General features: G+C 39.4%; 1 protein-coding gene across 1 annotated transcript; it reads right to left on the bottom strand.

The window, feature by feature from the left end:
* Positions 1–289: 289 nt before the first annotated feature.
* On the bottom strand, positions 290–19,181 carry sacs2 (sacsin molecular chaperone 2). The gene is made up of 8 exons (XM_079357140.1): positions 19,050–19,181; positions 17,111–17,152; positions 16,762–16,849; positions 15,670–15,781; positions 14,662–14,808; positions 13,120–14,551; positions 12,128–12,216; positions 290–12,021 (listed from the first exon to the last, which is right to left on the bottom strand). Exons 2-8 carry the CDS (start codon positions 17,137–17,139, stop codon positions 1,037–1,039), a joined length of 12,882 nt encoding a protein of 4,293 aa, XP_079213266.1. The 5' UTR covers positions 17,140–17,152; positions 19,050–19,181; the 3' UTR covers positions 290–1,036.
* Between the last annotated feature and the right edge of the window lie 18 nt (positions 19,182–19,199).

Here is a 19,199-nt window from a genome sequence, read left to right on the forward strand (position 1 = left end):
AGTGGTTAGGGTTTTTGCACCATATTGAGCAAAATTACTTTATGATCAATGTGACAGAATAACAGAGCTTTAAATTAGAAATAACCCCAAAAGTGTTTGGGAATCACATATTATATATATATAAATAAATCACATAACTAAGATCAAAACCACTTACTTACTTATCATTGTAATCTTGTTTCTTCCAATCTTTAAGCCTCAAAGCAACTGTCCTAACCCTGACCACAAACACAATGGTATTTGAAAACATCAAAGAAAAATGGCTGTCCAATCAATAAATTTTTAATCATTTTTATTGTACCGTTTAAAGGTGAGAAAAAGATCAATCTTTTAAGAACAGCATCAAAAAAGTAGTACAGTGTTTATACTGAATCTAACTGAGTAACTCTGGATAATAAACCATCAAGTTGTACAATGATCACATTAGTCTTGGTCATAAATGTTCACAACAATGCAAAATAAATTTCAATCATGATTATTAGAAAACAAAGTCATAGCAATAATGTTGATGCACAAAAAGAAGTTATCTTATTCGATTGTTTTTGGAATAGTCCTAACAGTCACAGAGAAAATAAAAGAGAAACTACTTGAATGCCTCTGCACAAGTTTCATTGTACATTCATGGTATTTACAACACTGCAACAACAAAGTCAAATATATTCAATTGTTTCTTGTTAGGCCATTTTAAATGAATAAAAAAAAGCATAATTCCTTGCTATCCCAAAGAGCAAAACAGTGAAGTAAAATTGATCACAAGTGTAAACAATGTTTCAACATTTCAAGGAAGCCATATAGGCTCACTTTACCCACAGTAAGCAGCTTGTTATGAATGATACCTTATCGAAAACTGTCATTTAGCAAACTATATAGATACACTGTAATAATATTGGTCATCAGTGAGTGATACCTTGACATCTACATTTACTCGTGAGACAATGGATGGCCTTTTAAAAAATTGTACTTGAAAGAAAAAAACATTTATTACTTTTGAACATTCCTGACTCATTCAGGACTTTCTGATCATTGTCTTGAGTCCTTAGTTCACATATGCCTCCACTATATCCAGAAGTTCAGATGCCTTGTTGATTGCTCGGGTTTCATCCTCTGTTTTGAACTGCTCATTTGGAATATGGGGAAATTGGTGGTAGTTGGGATACTGAGTCTTTTTGGCGTCGACTCCTAGCTTCTTCAGAGCATCAACAATTTGAGGCAAAACTCTCAGTTGAGGGTTGTAGAGGGAAACTTTTGCAGCCATGGCTGAAATGGAGCTGCTTGTGGGACGTTGACCATTCCTTTTATACTCTGCAGCTGTAAGAGATTTTTCCACTGCTTGATGGACTTTAAACAAACACCACTCTGTGCTCCCACCACCAGTGTCTCTGTCAGCGGCATTGAGATCACAGCGAGCCTGTCTACACCAGCGCTGGGCCTCATCTCTGTCTGGTCTTGGGACGTTTTCATTATGGCTCCAGAAGTTGTAGGAATGATGCTGTCTAGAATAACTCTCTCGACTCGCTCTGTGTCGCCCGGCTTCTTGATTCCACTGATGGAAGAAGTCGCTGAAATCTGAGTAGCCGAAATTTGTGTTTCTCCTGGGACAGGACGAGCCCGAGCCTGCACCTTTCCCACTTCCTTTGCCTTTGCTGAGCTCAACAATTTTATTCTGCAAGTATTTGAACGCCTCAGTGGCGAGTAATTGGCAGTCAGGGTTTTTGTCAGGGTGCCATCTGAGATACAGACGTTTGATGGCTTTATGCTTCTCCTCCACAGGTAGGGTCCAGATCTCTGCTAAGCATCTGTCAATTTCCCTTTTAGCTTCATCAATGGAGTTTGGTAAGGATCTGGATGAGGAACTTGATGTCGAAGGATGAAAAGAATGTGGTGTGGCTCCTGCTAGTAGCTCCAAATCCATGCAAGAATTTTTCGTAGGTTCTGGCTTTTCTTGACGTTTAAACTGAAACAGGTCAAGACAGCTGACTTCAATTGGCTCATCTTCTCCAATATCTATTCTGTATCGTTTAGAATATTGTCCAGCGTGACCAGGCAGTTCTTCAACAATGATGGCATAAATATACTCGTTGTCAGTGCTGTAGCCAACATATTCCCCCTCTTCAAAGTTATTGAGGATGTTTTGGTCCAAGGAATCATGCCATTCCTCTGGAATAACTGTCCCAGGAAGTGGTGGGTCAAGGGGGACACTTTTAGTTCCAGCACAGTCGTGAATCCCTTCCTTGGCAAGAATTTCCTGAACATCTTGCTGAGAGTCACAGAAGAGAAATTGGAAAAGGACTGGGAGATGTTCTGATGCAATCCTGTTACCTAAAATTGAATATATCTTCCGTGACAATGCCATGCCGATGCCAATAACCACCTTCTGATCCCCTTCGTCATGGTGTTTTAAGTAAAAGACACAACCTTGTTGTTCTTGTTTGACAAACACATCTGTTTCCCTGGCAGTTTTGTGTAGGGGCTGTTTATCCACCCAAAGCTCTGTTTTTAGGCTTTTGCAGCAGACAATCTGAATTCTGCCAAAAGTCTTCCGGCACATGTCAGCAGCATCTTCATCTGTTATTTCTCCCTTTGAGTGCTCTCTGATAAGACAAATCAGTCCATGTGTAAACGCAACAGAGGAAAGACGTTTTTCAAACCACCCACTAAATGCACACTCGGTCGCAAACTCACAAAGCTGCACAGTTGTTTCTACTTTGTTCTCTTCTGTGTACTGAGACAGCATTTTTGGCTGAAACTTCTGAGGCAGCAACCGGAGCAATCGATGATGCTCATAGACGTCTTTTCCCAAATGGCATTTACTGAGTTTCTCAAGCAAGAGGAACTTATCCTTTAGTGCTTCTTCTAACCTTTTGGTCTCGAACACTGTGTCATTGTGGTAGAGTTCACATGATGGATACAATTTGCCATCAACAGCAGGAAGATACAAAGTCTTCACATCATCAATGGAGGATGGATTGTCTTTAGATTTGATTAACTGAAAAAGCAGCTCAACTGCACGTTTCACAGTTTTCAGTTGGTTTGCGTTTAGTTGTGATTTGTCATGGGAATCTGCATGAACGGCTGCAAGTACATTACAACACTGCTGTGCAGTAGGTTGGTCATTTACACCAATTGTCTTGAAGAACTCTTCATACTTCACATCCTGTGAAGAAATTTTGTACAAATATGGCCTGAAATCAAACTCATTGTTCAATGTAAACGCAGTATCATCAGCCTTCGCAAGTGCTGTGTCTCTTTCAACCAAGACAACAGGAAGACCAGCCAGTGCTTTGCATTCAAACTTCACCCCTTGTAGATAAGCGTATGACCTTCGAAACACATCGGCACGAGTTTTGAGCAAGCTTTCAGTTTTACAGGGTGACCGGCAGATGTTGCTCATGTTTTTGGTTACACATTGGGATGGTGGTTGTTCATGGGCTCCTGCATTTTCCATCTTTAGTAGGAGTTCTTCTGTCCTAAACAGTAGAGGTATGATTGGCATTGAAGACCAAATCAATTCTTGATGCTTGGGATCGCCTTCCAACAATGATCCTCTGATTTTCACAGTAGTTCTCTCTGCTGCAAATGGTTGATGATAGCTGCACAGTTCCTTTCGAATTTCCACAGGAAAAATGAACTTTATGTCTGCTATTGTCTCCAGCACATTTTCCTCTTCGTTGTGGAAGGCTTCTTTAAGAAGTAATGATGATTTCAGTTTTAACTCTTTGAGTGGACCATTTCCTTTTACCTCTGACTCGATCTGGGAAGCAAAATTTAATATGTCATTTTTTGACACAATATAATTCATTCCAAGATCTCGGAGTAACTCCTTTGGTCGGTCTCTTGATTTTGTATCTTTGTCACACAACTCAGTCCAAAATTCCTCAGGCACAAATCTCTCTTGGGGCAACATTTTCTGGTATAGCTCAACACTATCATCAAAGTAATATGAAGCTGTCTCCAAACTGCCTTGAGAATTGCAAATCAGTTTCACTGTCTTGAATGTGGAGATGACTTCGTCCCTGTGCTTGAAATCCGTGAAATTGAGGTCAGGTGACAGCAACAGTTTGAGGCAGTAAATCCTCTGCCTCTCTCTGAGTGTGTGTACAACTGGCAGAATGAACTTCATGAAGTACTCCAAGTCATCCAGGATTTTAATGTCCAGTATTTCTGACAGCATACTGTTTTCTGGATTAGGTTGCAGAAAAATACTGTTGCTGTCCTGCAGGAAAAACAAATCTGGAAAAGACTTGGAACATTTGCTGTTGAGGATGAATACCTCTTTAGATCCATCGATCGTTACTCTGGTACCAGCTATGGTTTCAAATATTGGTAAAGATTTCAGCTTTCTCTGATACTGTTGTTTGTCTTTGGACTTAGATAGTCCAGACTGCAGGGATTCCTGAAGCTCTTTAAAGTCCTCTTTGAAAAGCTGGGAAAACTCTGAGTGACTCACTTTGTAGACCTGGTCCAACACAGCGCTTTTGTCATTGACATCCATAAGTTCAGGGTGTAGAAGTGAACACCCTGAAGGTAGGTATGAAGGGAGTAGGTAGGTATGAAGTGCCTCAGAGAAGAATAGATGGTTAAGCTTCATGAAACCCAGCTTGAAGAGAACGCCTGATATGTCGGTTTGTCTGTCAAACTCAACCACACTTGGCATTTCTTTCATTGTTTGCAGGAGGTACTTGTCGTTCAACCTTGGACACAAAACAGGTAGAATACAGCAGTCATTGAAGTACTGCTTCACATCACTCATCTTCACACTTGACTTTGACTTTTCATTGTCACTAGATGTTGTGATCAGGCTTGTCAATAACTTCCAAAGGGGATTCAACCAATTCAACATTGTTTTGTTTGGGACAGGAAGGCCACTGTCTGGGTCAACGTCACATCCATTCAGAAGTTGTTCATTAAGAGGTTTCAGGTATTCTGCTGCATCTGGAAGTGTCAAACTTTTAACAAAATTTAAAGTTTGTAGAAAATGAATATGTTCTTTGTTGGTCTCATAATCTGCAAATTTGTCCTCATTGCCTGAGAACAGAGTCTCATATCTTGATATGAGTTTAGGAGACTCAGAGTTAAACAGTCTTAAAACTTTATCTCTTGTGAGAAGCAGCGGAAGCCCATTTAGTAAACCAGAATCACCTTTGGTATCAGTTTTTAAGGTGAACAAGGGTTTTTTAAAGCAGAAACTCAGGAGCTTTGAACATCTTTTTTCATCTCTGATCAGAGTTGCAGTTATAGGCAGGGGTAAGTTCTGGTCTGTCTGGGCTGGGTCATTGACAGGTTTTTCCCTCAGGAAAGTCTGCACAGTTGATGGATTCACATCTTTTACTTCAATACCAGCCGATCTAAAACCATTCCACACTTTTGTCATTTCCATGGAAAATGGAACCAATGCCATTCCAAGTTCTTCCAAAATGGGATGAATCTCGTTGTATGATAAGTGAGTAATGTACAGTTGCTTTGTTGGTTCAGTTTCTCTGATGTCACGCCACTCAAACGAGAACTCTCTTATTTCTCTGCCAGCAACAGTACGTATTGAACTCTTCAAAATCGGAATCACCTTGAGGCCTCTCTCTTTGATAGATTTGTATACTTCATGTATCATGTCATGCCACTCTTGACCAACATCCTTGGACACAGATGGCCAAAAGCACAAGTACGAGCTACTGAAGCATGACTCAATGTTTGCAATAGAGACTTTCTTATCAGGAATCTTACAGCTGATGTAATGAAGGAGATCTGCATACAGTGGTGCAATGACATTGTGTTTCAAACATTCATTCCAGTTAGACTTTTGACTTTGCCCATCTTCTTTCCAAAGGCTTCTTCTGGCTGAATCTACCTCAAAGTTTGCATTGACATGTACTGGCAGTCCAGTTTTCCCTGGCAAAGGAAGTGAACAAAATGCTTCTCCAATGAAATCCATGAAGATGGATGTCTTATCAAGCTTAGAGCTCACTCGAGCTGCTATTGCTGCCTGAGGAAGTATCTCTGTTGTAGTTACTGCTTTGTCTCCACTGTTTTTGAATGAGCCAAACTGCTCAACAATGACCCACTGAGTTTCTCTTTTATCTGAGGTTGAAATCACAGTTTCATAAATGGCCTTTTGTGGTGTTGTTGGTTTGTCTGATTGCAGTGCATTTTGTCTAAGTTTTATAAAAGCATCTTTTCCCTCTCTGCTACTCTGTGGCACACTTTTTTCAACTGCAAAAATGGTTTCCAGTTTCCCTGAACGTTCATTGATTTCATGGACTTGTATTTTGCAGATGTTTTTCAGAAACAGAATGAGTCCTTCAGGATCTTCAGAGAGGACAGAGCATAGTTCTTTCATATCCTGTTCAGTGACTCCCTGCTTTGATATTTTGGAGCTGTTTGCCATTTGACCCATCCTTAGGGGTAATCTGAACATAGTGCCATCCTTCAGAGGAAATTTGTCTGGCAGAAATGAATTGTAGACATCTATGTACATGTTCTTGAAATCGTCTAATAGTTTATAACCAGTTCCAGTTAGTGCTTTGTCTGAATAACTCTGAATGTATTTTTGATTGGGATCAGAAATGCAGAGTAGTTCATCTCCAGTAAGGATTGAGGGACAGTCGGTAAGATGGTACACAGAGTTGAATCCAACTCCGTATTTCCCTGTCTTTCCTGCAGTGTTGTGCTTTCCTCCTTCTCCCAGCTGTTGAATGCCTTTCAGGTCAGCATCAGAAAACACTTTGTTGTTAAACACACAAAGTGCTGGGCCCTGCAAATTGTTCCATTTCCTCCCAAAAGTTTTTTCCTTGCCATGCGGTCGTTTATCCCACACAAAATGAATTTCTGTTGCTTCTGCATCATCAGCATTTTGGATAAGTTCCTTCAGGATATCCTTCTTTGCTGGATAGGCTGAAATGATGTTCTTAATACGAACAGTTAGTTCTTCCTGCTGTTCAAAGTGAAATGCAAATGGTGAAGTGTTCTCAACGGTGCAGTTTTTCAGGGTATGATGCCTGGTTGTTCTCATTCCAAAATGGCGAGCCATTGCACGTGAAATATTTTTGTGACACAATGTGACACCTGAAGCCACTTCTGGCAACCATGGGCTGTCATTGTAAAACATCTCACTTGCAGGTTGCAATACACCACGTTCATTGGGTATCAGAAAGTCTTCTGTTGGTTTCTCTTCAGCCTCATGGATTTTGTTTAAAATTGTGAAGCAAAGTGATAGATTATTCTTTGGCAGGGGCTTGTTGCCATGTTGAATGTGGAATTCTTGAAGGACAGTTTGATACTGACTGAGTGTAAAATGTTTTTCAACACCTACACATTCCCAGAGTCTCTTAAACAAACTGTAGGTGGGTGGAAGAGTGTAGAGGTAGGGTTTTGCTTCAAATTGCTCATTTTCTGCTACACAGTTCACATTTACAAATGTACTGCCAACAAGAATGAACTGAAAGGAATTTGCCCTCTGTGAAATTAAGCTGGAATCCCCAGAATCACAGAGCGACCGATCAAGAAACTTGTAGCATTCATATGATATTTGCCGAAGCATGGATCCATCAGTAGCTTTAGACAGCATACATGCTTTTTGCAGCTGCTGAAACACTTCCTCAAGGCTTGGACTGTCCTGAACTCCCAACATTTTCAGGACAGGATCAGTGTCGTGTATTTTCAGATTCTTTTGATCCAGCACTGGTTTTTCCATGTTAACAAGTAGGGAGCAGTTGTCACTAAAAACATCAGTAGGTCTTCTAAGAGTGACATTGTTTCCCTTTTTTGTACCAATAGGGGAAAATGCTGGGAGAAATTCAGTAGTTCTCAGGGTTTCCCAGTGAACAGAGTCTTCATCATACAGGTGACTCTTCAAAAGGTCAAGAAGACACTTCAAATGCCTGTATGCTTTCTCTTTATCAGTGCCCCAGATTTTGGTGATTGCAGCAGCTTTCTCTGTGATGTCTTCTAAAGGGAGATCATCATTTGACATTCCAAGCTCGAGCAAGCGTTGAATCCTTTTTGGAGCACAAAAGTCTTTATTGCTACCACCAAGCAAGCGTCCCTCTTCTGATTCAAAGAGACAAGCCACTTTCCCTGATGGATTCACAAGTTTAGTGATATACTGAAGCTGGCTGCTTTTTGAAGGGATGCATGGATAGCGGACAAGTAAATTGTCAATTCCTTTGATGTTTAGGTCAATGGCATGCAGCACAAGAGTATTTCTACTCTCTTGATCCATGGTACCAAGATTCTTGAACACTGCTTCTTCGTAAAACTTCTCCCAGGTCCATGTTCTGCTCTCTAGAATCTTTTGCAGGCCGGCCTGTTTGATGCTATTTCCTAACCACAGTGGAAGAGGGACAACATGGTGGGGTTCTCTTGCAATGTTCTTGCACACCTGCACTGCGAGTTGACCAATGTCTTTGTCCTTTTCAATGCTCTCGTGTAGAAATATAGCGCAGTTCATTGAGCACCAATGTTCTCCATCACTAAAGAGCGCTAGACCTGTAGAGGGCTGGGCAATGGTGTTGTAAAATGCATCCACCAAAGGCTTAAATGTTTTACTCACTTTCTCTCTATCAGGCCAAAAGGTGTGATACTGGTAATTTTCCAGTTTTTGGTCTTCAGACATTTTCTTTAGTGCCAGGAGTGAAGTAACATATGCTGTCACGGCAGGATCCTGAAGAAGGGCTTTGTTCCATTCATGTTTTACTCCACTCTCCCACAGACCTTTCCGGTTGCTTGTCACAGCAAATGTTCCATTCACATTGACTGGAAGACCTGTCTCAATGGACAGTGGAAGGAAACAAAATGCCTGTCCAACAAGATCTGTTTGTCGTGGGGAAAATGTACCCGTTTCTGGATCTTTTTGCAGAGGGACTGCGATTCCCCCGATGGGTAAAGAGAACTTTGATTTTTTGTTTTCCTGCAGTGCCATTTTCAAAGACTCATGTGTTCCAAAACAGTTATACAGGAGCCAGGACTGGATTTCAGTCACACCAGACTGCTCACTTGTCATTTGGACAATGTTGACTTTGCAGCAGTGAATTACCTCTTTGCATTTTCCATCAAGTTTCTTTAATGATTTTTCAGCTTGAAGCTGCTTTGACTCAGTGTTCTCATCAGGAATCCTCATAGTACTCAAAGTGGTTTTAGAGAGAGTGAGGAGGGATTTTTTGTCATCATTTTTCGGTGGAGTAGATACATTATTAGCGATGCTTTGAAGAGACAATGTATTGATGTTCTTTAGAAAAAGAAGATGAGTTTGTGATTTCCTGATAAAGTCCTGTTGAAACGTGACAATATGGTCTTTGTGGTACACATTTGAGCTTATTTCTGACTTGAGGGCCTCTTCTTCAGTTCGGAAAGGTAGTTTGATCAGCGTGCCTGGATAGGGTTCAGGAAGACTTCGTCCAGAGAAGTTACAGTCAAAAATGCCTTCATATGGTCCGAACTGACCAGGAAACCAGTGAAACAATCGTTGCTGGGAGAGATCCAGCTTTATTCCAGGATTTGATTTGTGTTTGATGTGTTTCTTTAGGTGAGTTACATTTGGATCAAGTATGAGAAGATGGTTGCCACTGAAGATGGAGGGAATATCTGTCAAATGATACACAGTGTTAAATCCAAGTCCAAACTTTCCTATTTTCTCTACCTTGTTTTCTTTTGAGGCAGAGCCAACCCTGACAATATTTTCCCAGTCCTCAGTTGAAAACTGCTCATTATTAAAGGCCCATAGGCAAGGTCCCTGACAGAGGCTCATGTCAGGGTCAATTAGACTTTCAGGGGCATCTTTGTGGACTCTGAAATCCACCAAGAACTTACAGGTGTCTGCCCCGGCATCCTCTGCATTCTGAATGAGCTCCTTGAAAATGTCACTTTCTTCGTCATACTCTTTGAGAATGTTTTTAATCCTTGTTGTTATCGGTTCAGATTGTCCACATTGTTCTATTCCCACCAACTCCGGAGCAAGAATGTAGGAACTGAGAAAGCGGATGTTCAGCCATTCTGCGGTTGCTTTTGGGATTTCCTCATGAATGACGTTAATTTCTTCCTGGCTGTGATTAAGCTCTTTCAACCCACTTTTACTGACATCACAGAAGACAGCTGTTGATAGGGGTTTAAGGGTATATTGTTGACCCTCTGTCAGGACTGGCACTGGGATATCATCTACAACAGCCTTCTTCTCTCTCCACAACCAGTTTAGGATTTCTATTGACACTTTTATCTCAGAGGAACTGGCACACGCCTGGTCCCTCCCTTCAATAGAATGCTGGATAGAAGAAAGAAGGCCAATAATTTCTTCATCTGAAAGTCTAGTCCTTAGTCCAAACTCTTGGAGCAACCTTTTGTAGGGCAGGAATTCATTTGGCACCTTCCCAATGTGAGAGCTCAGATCTAAATTATTTGGGTATTCAAGAACGAGATCCTGTGGTGATACAAATTGGTTGTGGCTCCAAAGCCAACACGTGTCCTTTGTCATTATCTTTGTAAATTCAGAGATGTGGTCTTGCATGTGTTTGTAAATGCTATGCAACTGCTTTTTGAAATCCACATCTGTGTCAGGATAAGTCATTTCCTTTGCTTTTGATGTCAAGACCGACAAATTCTCTATTACTTTATGAGGTGGGGGTGGGCGTTTGAATCCAAATTGACTGCTAACTCTTTCACTGAACTCTCCCACCAGAGGCATGACATGCCCCACAATGTCATCATACACAGAATGTCTCATTTCATCCGGACAGAAGAAACTTTTCTGGGATTTGTCATAACTGTTTTTTGTGTCATTACCAGGTTTTGTAGCTGGTACCCATTTCAGCGTTTTGAAGCACTTTAGCTGCTCATGAGAAAACTTTGACAGAAGATCATTGGTATCCAACATCTTTAAGAGGACCTGGGCTCTTTTGAGAGCATCTATTTGGGAGGAAACCTGCTGGATTTCAATGAGTTTGGCAGCATGTATCAAGTGATCTGGTGCCACATCTGCTTCTTTATTCAGCAATCCTAGATCTGTTAGGCTTTCAAGCATCTCTGGTGTTTTTGTGTAGAAAGGCGGTGGGAAATAATTGGACTCTAAAATGTCCTTAAAAGTTTGCACTGTTGGATCAAAAAAGCTTGACGTCTTTCTTTGGTCTCCATTCACTTCAATGAAACGTAAGTCCTTGCATCTTCTTTTCAAAGTCTGATTAGTAGAGAACAGGAATTTGCCATGCTGTAAGATCCAAGCCATAATTTTCTGAGTGTCTTCTTTGCTGCAATTCCCCCTCTCAATACTGTCAATGAGGATATTTCCTGCTTCAGCTGTTTCCAAGAGGTGAATTTTGAGCAGCTTTAACAGTCTGCGATCAGCTTCAGTTGCACACTTCACAACTGAATCAGGCATTGGGAACTCAGTTGGTACTGTTAGACCAGACATAAGAAGCACAGCCTGTTTTGATTGAGCTGCAACATAGGATCCTTTCATAGTTTGAAACAGGGGCAACTGAGACAGTAAATCTTTCTCACATGCTGAGAGAAAATCCAGACGAGACAGATAATCTTTAAGCCCTTCTCGTGCTTCATGAGAGGCTGTGTTGAGTCCTCTGATGAGTTCTTGAGTATCTAAATTTACCAAGACTTTCATGACACTCTTTGGAGATGGGCAAAGAACATATGAGTCCAGGTCAGCGTGCTTGAGCCACTCATTTCCTCTCACCACTGTGCCACCGACTTTTTCCACCAACTGAGCTATTTGTTCTGGCAAGTTCATCTGTTTGCTGCTCTGAAAAATGAGGGCTGTGTTTTGCTGTAGTCTAGCTAGTGATACAGGTTGACCATAACGCAGTGGACTAACCGGTATTAAAGGCATTCCAGTGAATTTACTTAACTCTTTGAAGTGAGTGTTGAGAAATGTCCAGAATTGTTGGAGCCAATCTAAAGGTGGATGTTGACTGCTGCTTGTGTCCCAGGTGACGAGCCCTGTTCTTGTCTGCTTCCAGTCGTGTGGCAAATAGCTCCTCATGTACTCAGCCACCTTGTCTGCATCGATGTTGAAGACCTTGAAAAGATCTGAAAAAGAGATTTGTGAAAAAGATGTCATAAAATATGTGATATTTAGCACGAGAACATGCTAACATATCTAAAAGCCATGTGTTCTGTAACATTGAATTCATACTTTTTCTGGCCATGTTTTTCAAGTGGTCACTGCAAGTTGGACTGAGATCATCTGGGATGAAGAGGTTCTTGCAGCATGGAAGCAGGACTCTGCAAACACATTTTTGGGACATTTGCAAAATCAGTATTTATTCAATGATCTTTCTTTGTAAAACACCAAGTCACAAGAAATGTTATCTCAAGGCACTTCACATAAATAGCAGCTCCAGACTGTACTCTTATTATTCATTTTAAAGTACCCAAAGTGAATCCATCATGAAACTTTGCAACACTTAAATTTTATTCACTTTTAAATCTTCTATATTTTCTAAATGAACAGAATTATTATTTTGGAATTAAGGTAATATGTTTTATCACCAAAAAATAATAAAAATCTGCTCTGTTTTTACAAATTAAAGAGAAAGATAACTTCTTCATTTAGAATCACAGGAGGAGATTTTGTGAGTGAATGCAATGCTGATATAAGTGCCTACACGAACTACAAGATCAAAAGAGACTTTTAGGATACAAGTTTAACAGCAGAGACAAATATCAGCACAGTGTCCAAACAACCTTTTTTAATGTATTAACTGTCCATGACAAACATCATGGTGAGTGATAAATTTAACTGAAAGTAGGATGAGATTTTGCTCCAGAAAACTTTTAACATTTAAACATGCACAATAAGATTAACAAAATGATAAGAAGTAGTGCTTTGTCTGCCGTGGTTGTTGAATGATCCTACAGTTTACGATGAATTTATGTACAAGCTAAGGTGTTTAATCTTTTTTCATCATTAACAACCATTGATTAGCTCAAGTATAATAACAAATCTATATAGAGTTAAAGCCAGTGCCTCTTTGGTTCATATTTTCATCATTTTATCATATTTACAGAGTGTGATTAAACTGCATAAATGTTTTCCCCTGAGTGACTTTTCCTGTGATTATAATAATACATATAATAATACATTTCAACATTGATGTAAAAGTAAAGCCAAATATGAAACCCTACCTTGGAAATCTGTCGCTGTCAATCAAAGCAGTGTCCTCCTCTCTGTCTGTGAAAGACCTGAACGAGCCATCACTGAGTGGAAGCATCTGAAGACCCTTCAGCTCTCTGTATTGTCCATCACCCAAAATGAACTCTAAAAGGCTGAGTTTATCCTCTTTAGAGATTAGGTGGACACCATGTCTGCGGAGAAGGTCCCTTAGGAGGGCGGGAGTCACATGTTTAAGGGTGCCGAAGTGTTGGTACACTTCTTTTACAGTTCCTGCAACACTACCTGGTAAAGTGACAAGGTTTTCTCCACAGGAAACCAAGGTTTTCTTAATGGCGGCCTGTATTTCTGAGCTTGTTGGACCGTTACAGGGAAACACAGCTTCTGATACGGTGATAAACTTCTTTTCATCTTTGGCAAGTGAAAGGACAGCCACATTCTGTCTGAATATGTGATGAAGAACATCCAGGGCAACTGCATGCCATTTTTGTCTGTGCCTTATTTGGGCAACATCTGGCCACAGATCGTACACTGAGGAGACAGGTAGAGCAGATTCTTGTGCGAGTTTGATGGCATCCTGAATGATCTGGATGTATGCCTTTGGAAGCACCTCCTTCATCAGCAGTTCATTCCATACAGCATGCTCGTCGTGTTTCTGGTCTTCTTCTTGCCATTTAATGTGTCTCCTGTTGTCTGTGAGGCCAAAGCACGCGTTGACATTAACTGGGAGTCCCGTCTTGTTTGATTCATTGTTTGGTAGAGGGAGAAAGCAGCTCAGTCTACTCTCAATGTCTTCTCTCTTCTCACCACAAAAGAACGCCAAGTCAACTTGGGGGAAAAAGCTCAACTTTTTTGCAAGTGAATCAAGATCTTCTACATTGCCTTCTTTCAGAGTGCATTTTGTCAAAAGCCACTTTGATTCTTTGTGTTCTTCTGAGTTGAGGGTTATCAGTTTGAATGCTGTAGAACTTTTTATCACTGATGTGTCTTCAGACTCCAACATGACATCTGATGGGACCGAGGATTTCACTTCAAGTCTGGTGTGAACAGTTCCATGTACGTCGATGTGTATCAAGGAAACAGAGGTCACATTCTTCAGGAAGAGGAGACTTAATTCTGCATCTGCAATGAAGCTATCAAAAAGCTCAACCACCTTGTTGGAGTTGTATAGATTGTCTGAAATCTCTGATGCTCTGTTGCGCAAGGGGAATCTGAAAATTGTTCCATCAAAGTGATGATCCTCTGTGATGACTTTTGACCACTCTTGTCCACTTACAAGTGAGACTATATCTCGAAATGGTTGAAACTGATCAGACATAGTCATCAGGGCTTCTTGGTCTTCTTCATCCTCTAAAAACAACCAAAAACCACCATTTCTCTCTCCAAATATTTTTTCTTGAGGGTCCATAAAGCCAAGGTGCTCTGAACTGAATATACTTGGCACATCTGTGAAATATAAACGGTTAAAAAATAAATTAAACCACCCTCAAAACATGTTTTTTAACACTAAAAGTTTAACTAGAACTATAAGGTGCAGTGCATATGGGTTATCTGACCTGTAATGTGGTAAACAGAGTTGAAACCGATTCCAAACCTCCCGACTTTGTTTGGGTCATTGCGTTTCACACTCCGTCCTGCCTTCTGAATCCCTTCCCAGTCTTCAGCACTGAATGCTGCATTGTTGTAGGCGTAGAGTGCAGGACCTTTCCAAAATAGAAAAAAAAATTATAGGGCTAAGGCATTCTTTTGACAAATCCTTGTATAGTTAGAGGTGTTTTTGTAATACAGTGAACAAAAGTATAGATCATATGTGACTAAAACCAGAAGGCTGAGGCTGCCCTATTTCTATTACTAAAGGGATACTTCACCCATTTGCATGAAGCTGTGTATCATTAGAAACATGGTAGTAGTGTTGAATGGTCATGAATCCAGCCCTCATTTTGCACTGAGACGAGAAAAATGTGTTTTTCTTTGCCTGGAAGTTTTCTTCATGTGATGCAATATGACGCTTTTTGCATCACATGAAGAAAACTTTCAAGCAAAGAAAAACACATTTTTCTTGTCTCAGGGCAAAATGAGGGCTGGATTCATGACCATTCAACACTACTACCATGTTTCTAATGATACAAAATGTTTCATCAGGTAATCTACATGGACCGTGTTTGAGTAAGGTCGCCACATAAGTATTGTCAGGATAAAAAAATAGAACTATGTAGTAATGAGACCAAACATTATACAAGTTTAGTTTTTCCAACTAAAATGGCAACAAGAAGAACACAAACTACTACAAAAAGAATTAAGACCAGGTCTGATTTTTGAGTAGTGTTTTTTTTTTTTTTGTCAATGTATGTAGGTATGTGCGTGCGTGCGTGCGTGCGTGTGTGCGTGTGTGCGTGTGTGTGTGTACGTATACTGTTTGAATGTATGTATGTGTATACTGGATGTGTGTTTTTATTCATTTTTAATTGGTTTAAAAAGACATCAAGATTCTGTTTATTAGTCATTTTTTGTCATGTATCATTACACCTAAAATCACAACGGACTTCAAGAAACATCTTTCATACCTTGGTATTCTCCCAATTTGTCCGTCCAAAGGCTCTCAGTCCCATAGCTTCTCTCATCATGGATGAAAACCACTTCTGTGGCTTGAGCATCATCTGCATTTTGAATGAGCTCCTGTTGACAAAACAAACAATAACTATAAGAAGAGCTAAATAGACCAAAACTAAACTTAAGGATTCACATGTTTCTCTGCACCACTGACTGTGCCATTATTTGCACCACTGTGGTCCCTCAGAAAATGGCCACTCAGTGCAACAATCACAGCTAATATGATCGGTGGTTTTATCTGAATTTGACATCTTTTTAAAAAAATCCCAGGATAAAAAAAAAATTTGAATAGTTATTATGTATAGTAAAAGTAAGCATAAGCAAAATCAACTTATGAAGTAACGATGCAGTTTATACCTAAAGAAGGACATAAATCCTGAATGACCAACATCAGTATGCATGACCATTATGTTACACAAAAAGCTTACACTCAATGTATTGTAAGTGCCTTGTGTTTATAGTGGAGCTAATATAACGAATCTTCAGGAAGGAAATATGAATGCTTTCAGATCTGATAACAAGAGGCATCAATACACATCATATAAATCTTAATTTTATTGTAAAAGTCCCACATTCAATACCACGACAAGTAAGAAAAGGAAATAAGGTCCATCCATCCAGTCTGAATGTTCAGACAGTTAATGTAGTCAATAAATTGACAAGAGAAAGTTATCTTATTATAAAATGAAATTTACGCAATTATATAAGTCATGGCTTTATGCAAATCATAAACCAAGACTCCGCCCAGTGTTCAGTGCTGGAATTACACTGATTATACAAAATCACAGATTACCAAGGTCTCAGGCAGAAATAAAATAACGACTAATTATAAAAACATTTTGGCTCCAAAAAGGACCTTAAAAAATGTCCTTCCAAAACAAAGTTTTACCAGGTCAAATATCTTTCCATATTTTGTTACATATGAAAAAAAATGTAGGAACCTTAAAAAATATCATCAATGTTTTGTGCTCCTAAGTTATTAACACAGCAGAGAAAACAATTTAAATAAATAACATAGTGTAATTATTTCAGATAATTTAACTGACCTTCAAAATCTGTCCACCATCTGGATATCGTCGTAAAATATCTTGCAGGTAGTCAATGAAGGGCGGCGCTGTTGCCCCGAAGGACGTTCTAAACATGGGACAGTCAAAAAATAAGAAACCAATGTTAAAATCAGCAAAGAGCAAGTCCTTGTCAATGAATAAAGGTCAAGGATATTTCGACTATTGATTTAGCCAGTAGGATAAAGGTGTAAAACTTCAAAGGTAGATAATATGTTTTGCTTCACTGGCAAAAAGTGTAGCCTAAAGAATTCAAGCTTCTAAGTCAGTGGTGCAAACAAGCTTATCAAGTGAAATAATGCATTTAACACCCCCCAGGAATTCATCTCACCGAGTTTTTTTCTTTGCCTTCGAACTCATCCTGGCTCTGATTCTGCAAGAGAGTCAAGAGTATATTGTAACAAAACATTACAGGACAAGCTAAATGTCTATTGTAAATAAATAAAAAGGTATACGTCTCAAAGACATAGAACAGGCACTTTATTGTATGAAAACCAGAATAATAAAGTACATTAGTAGGAAGAGGAGGGGGGAGGATATTTAAGAATTCACGCTTTTAATGTAACAAAGATGTAATATCAGATGTCTCACTGTATGTGAGTCTGACTGTTTTACAACCTTATTTCATTGCTACCAGTATGTGTACCTGTGTGTCTGCAGGGCCCTGCTCTCATGCCCTTTGATGGGCATTAGTGGGTGGTTACCATAGCTTGTTATGTGTGCTAATTATCATAATTATCATATCATCACTAACATGCACATGCATTCAGTTAAAAAAACAAGGAGATGAGAACAAAGTTTATACAAGACTAAAGCTGTGAAAACTCTAAAGATGATATTGTTGACGCCCATGGTTTTAAATAGACCTATGTACAAGACAATGACATCATCAATCTTGTATCTCAGTCCAAATAGAGGGGAAGAAGGTAATAACCTTAGTTTACCAGTGACCAACTACTAGGCCTGTAGGCTAACACTGTAGGCTAACACTTTCAAGTGATGCTGAGATGAGTCAGGGCTCATTTACCCTCAACAGTTTAAGCACAACATAAACACTTATCTGTAAATAGTTGTATTGTTTTGCAACTTTGTCGAGATAATGCTGACTAGATTTATCAGCAAGTAAAGACAAAGTTCCTTGAACAGGTTATGCCAGTTCATAAGACTTTTGAGGCAGCCTACTTGCCATCCAAATAATGAAACAGACCAAAGTCATATCTGTCCAAAGTCAGAGAAGTTTCACTTAATATTGAAACTCACACACAGAGTGTATGCTACAGGTCTACACAAACTTACATATTATATTTGGCAGTATCATAAAATATAAAAAGTAGCTCATGCTTTCACATGGTCCCTCACTTTGGATGCTTTGAATTAGACAGTGATGCTCTTCTACACAGTAGTTTAAACTAACTTTCCAAAAAACTGCTCTAATAGTATAAGCTGTATGATTGTTAGTGCACGTAACCCATTCTGACGTTAACTGAGGATACACCTCCGGAGTTGAGTAATACTCAAAACCAAAGCAGGATATAAAAATATGTACAGAAATAAAATTCTAAATAAACATTATGAAAACATGTACACCTCAAAATGGAAAGGGAGAAAGATGCAAATAAAATACAATAAGAATAGTTTAGAAGTCAACTCAAGGAAAAGGTGATTTTCAGCATCCTCTGTACATCCAGGTGTAAGTGATTAATATGTGGGTGTGGTCGAATATGTTTGACTGACAGCTCCAAACCTGTTCATTTGGCAGAAACCATTCAGGAAATAGGACCTGATTAAATGTCACTCTATTTTTTGGATTCCTAGAATTTATTGCATCAGAAATCTGATCAGCTCAAACTTTTTACAACTATTGTAAAACAAGTGTGGCTGTACAGAGACTTAAAGAAAATACAATGTATATTAAATTAAAAAAAAACATCCTCTCAGTAGCCTAGCCTTCATCAATAATAAATGTCTAAATACCCAAATTTCGCCTGAAAACACTGTTTTCGACCAGTTAACACAATAGACTGTACATAGAAAAGTTTATACTTTCCTTCCTTGATGGACCAATAAAACAAACCTTGGCTCTTTCCCTTGAATAAAGGTAGCCTGACATCTTCAGAAGCTGAATAGGCCTACTTGGCTTGCATCCTCTTTTGGACTTTGGAATTATTATTCATGGCAAGAAATTTTTATAAAAGACAGAAAATCCAAAATTGTCCAACTATTCATGACTTCCCCCTCAGATAAAAGTGACCGAGATAAGTGAACTGTACCTCAGTCGTGTTGGTCCAAGAGTCACATCATCGCCATCGTTGCGAAGTTGAAAATCTCAATTTCCGTCTGCTCTTCAATTTATAAAGACTACTGATGCCAAACCCCTTCAACATTTCCCCATACCAACCTAATCTCCCTTACGTTTCGTT

Source organism: Symphodus melops (genome assembly GCF_947650265.1).
Source record: "Symphodus melops genome assembly, chromosome: 12".
NCBI classification, from domain to species: Eukaryota; Metazoa; Chordata; class Actinopteri; order Labriformes; family Labridae; genus Symphodus; species Symphodus melops.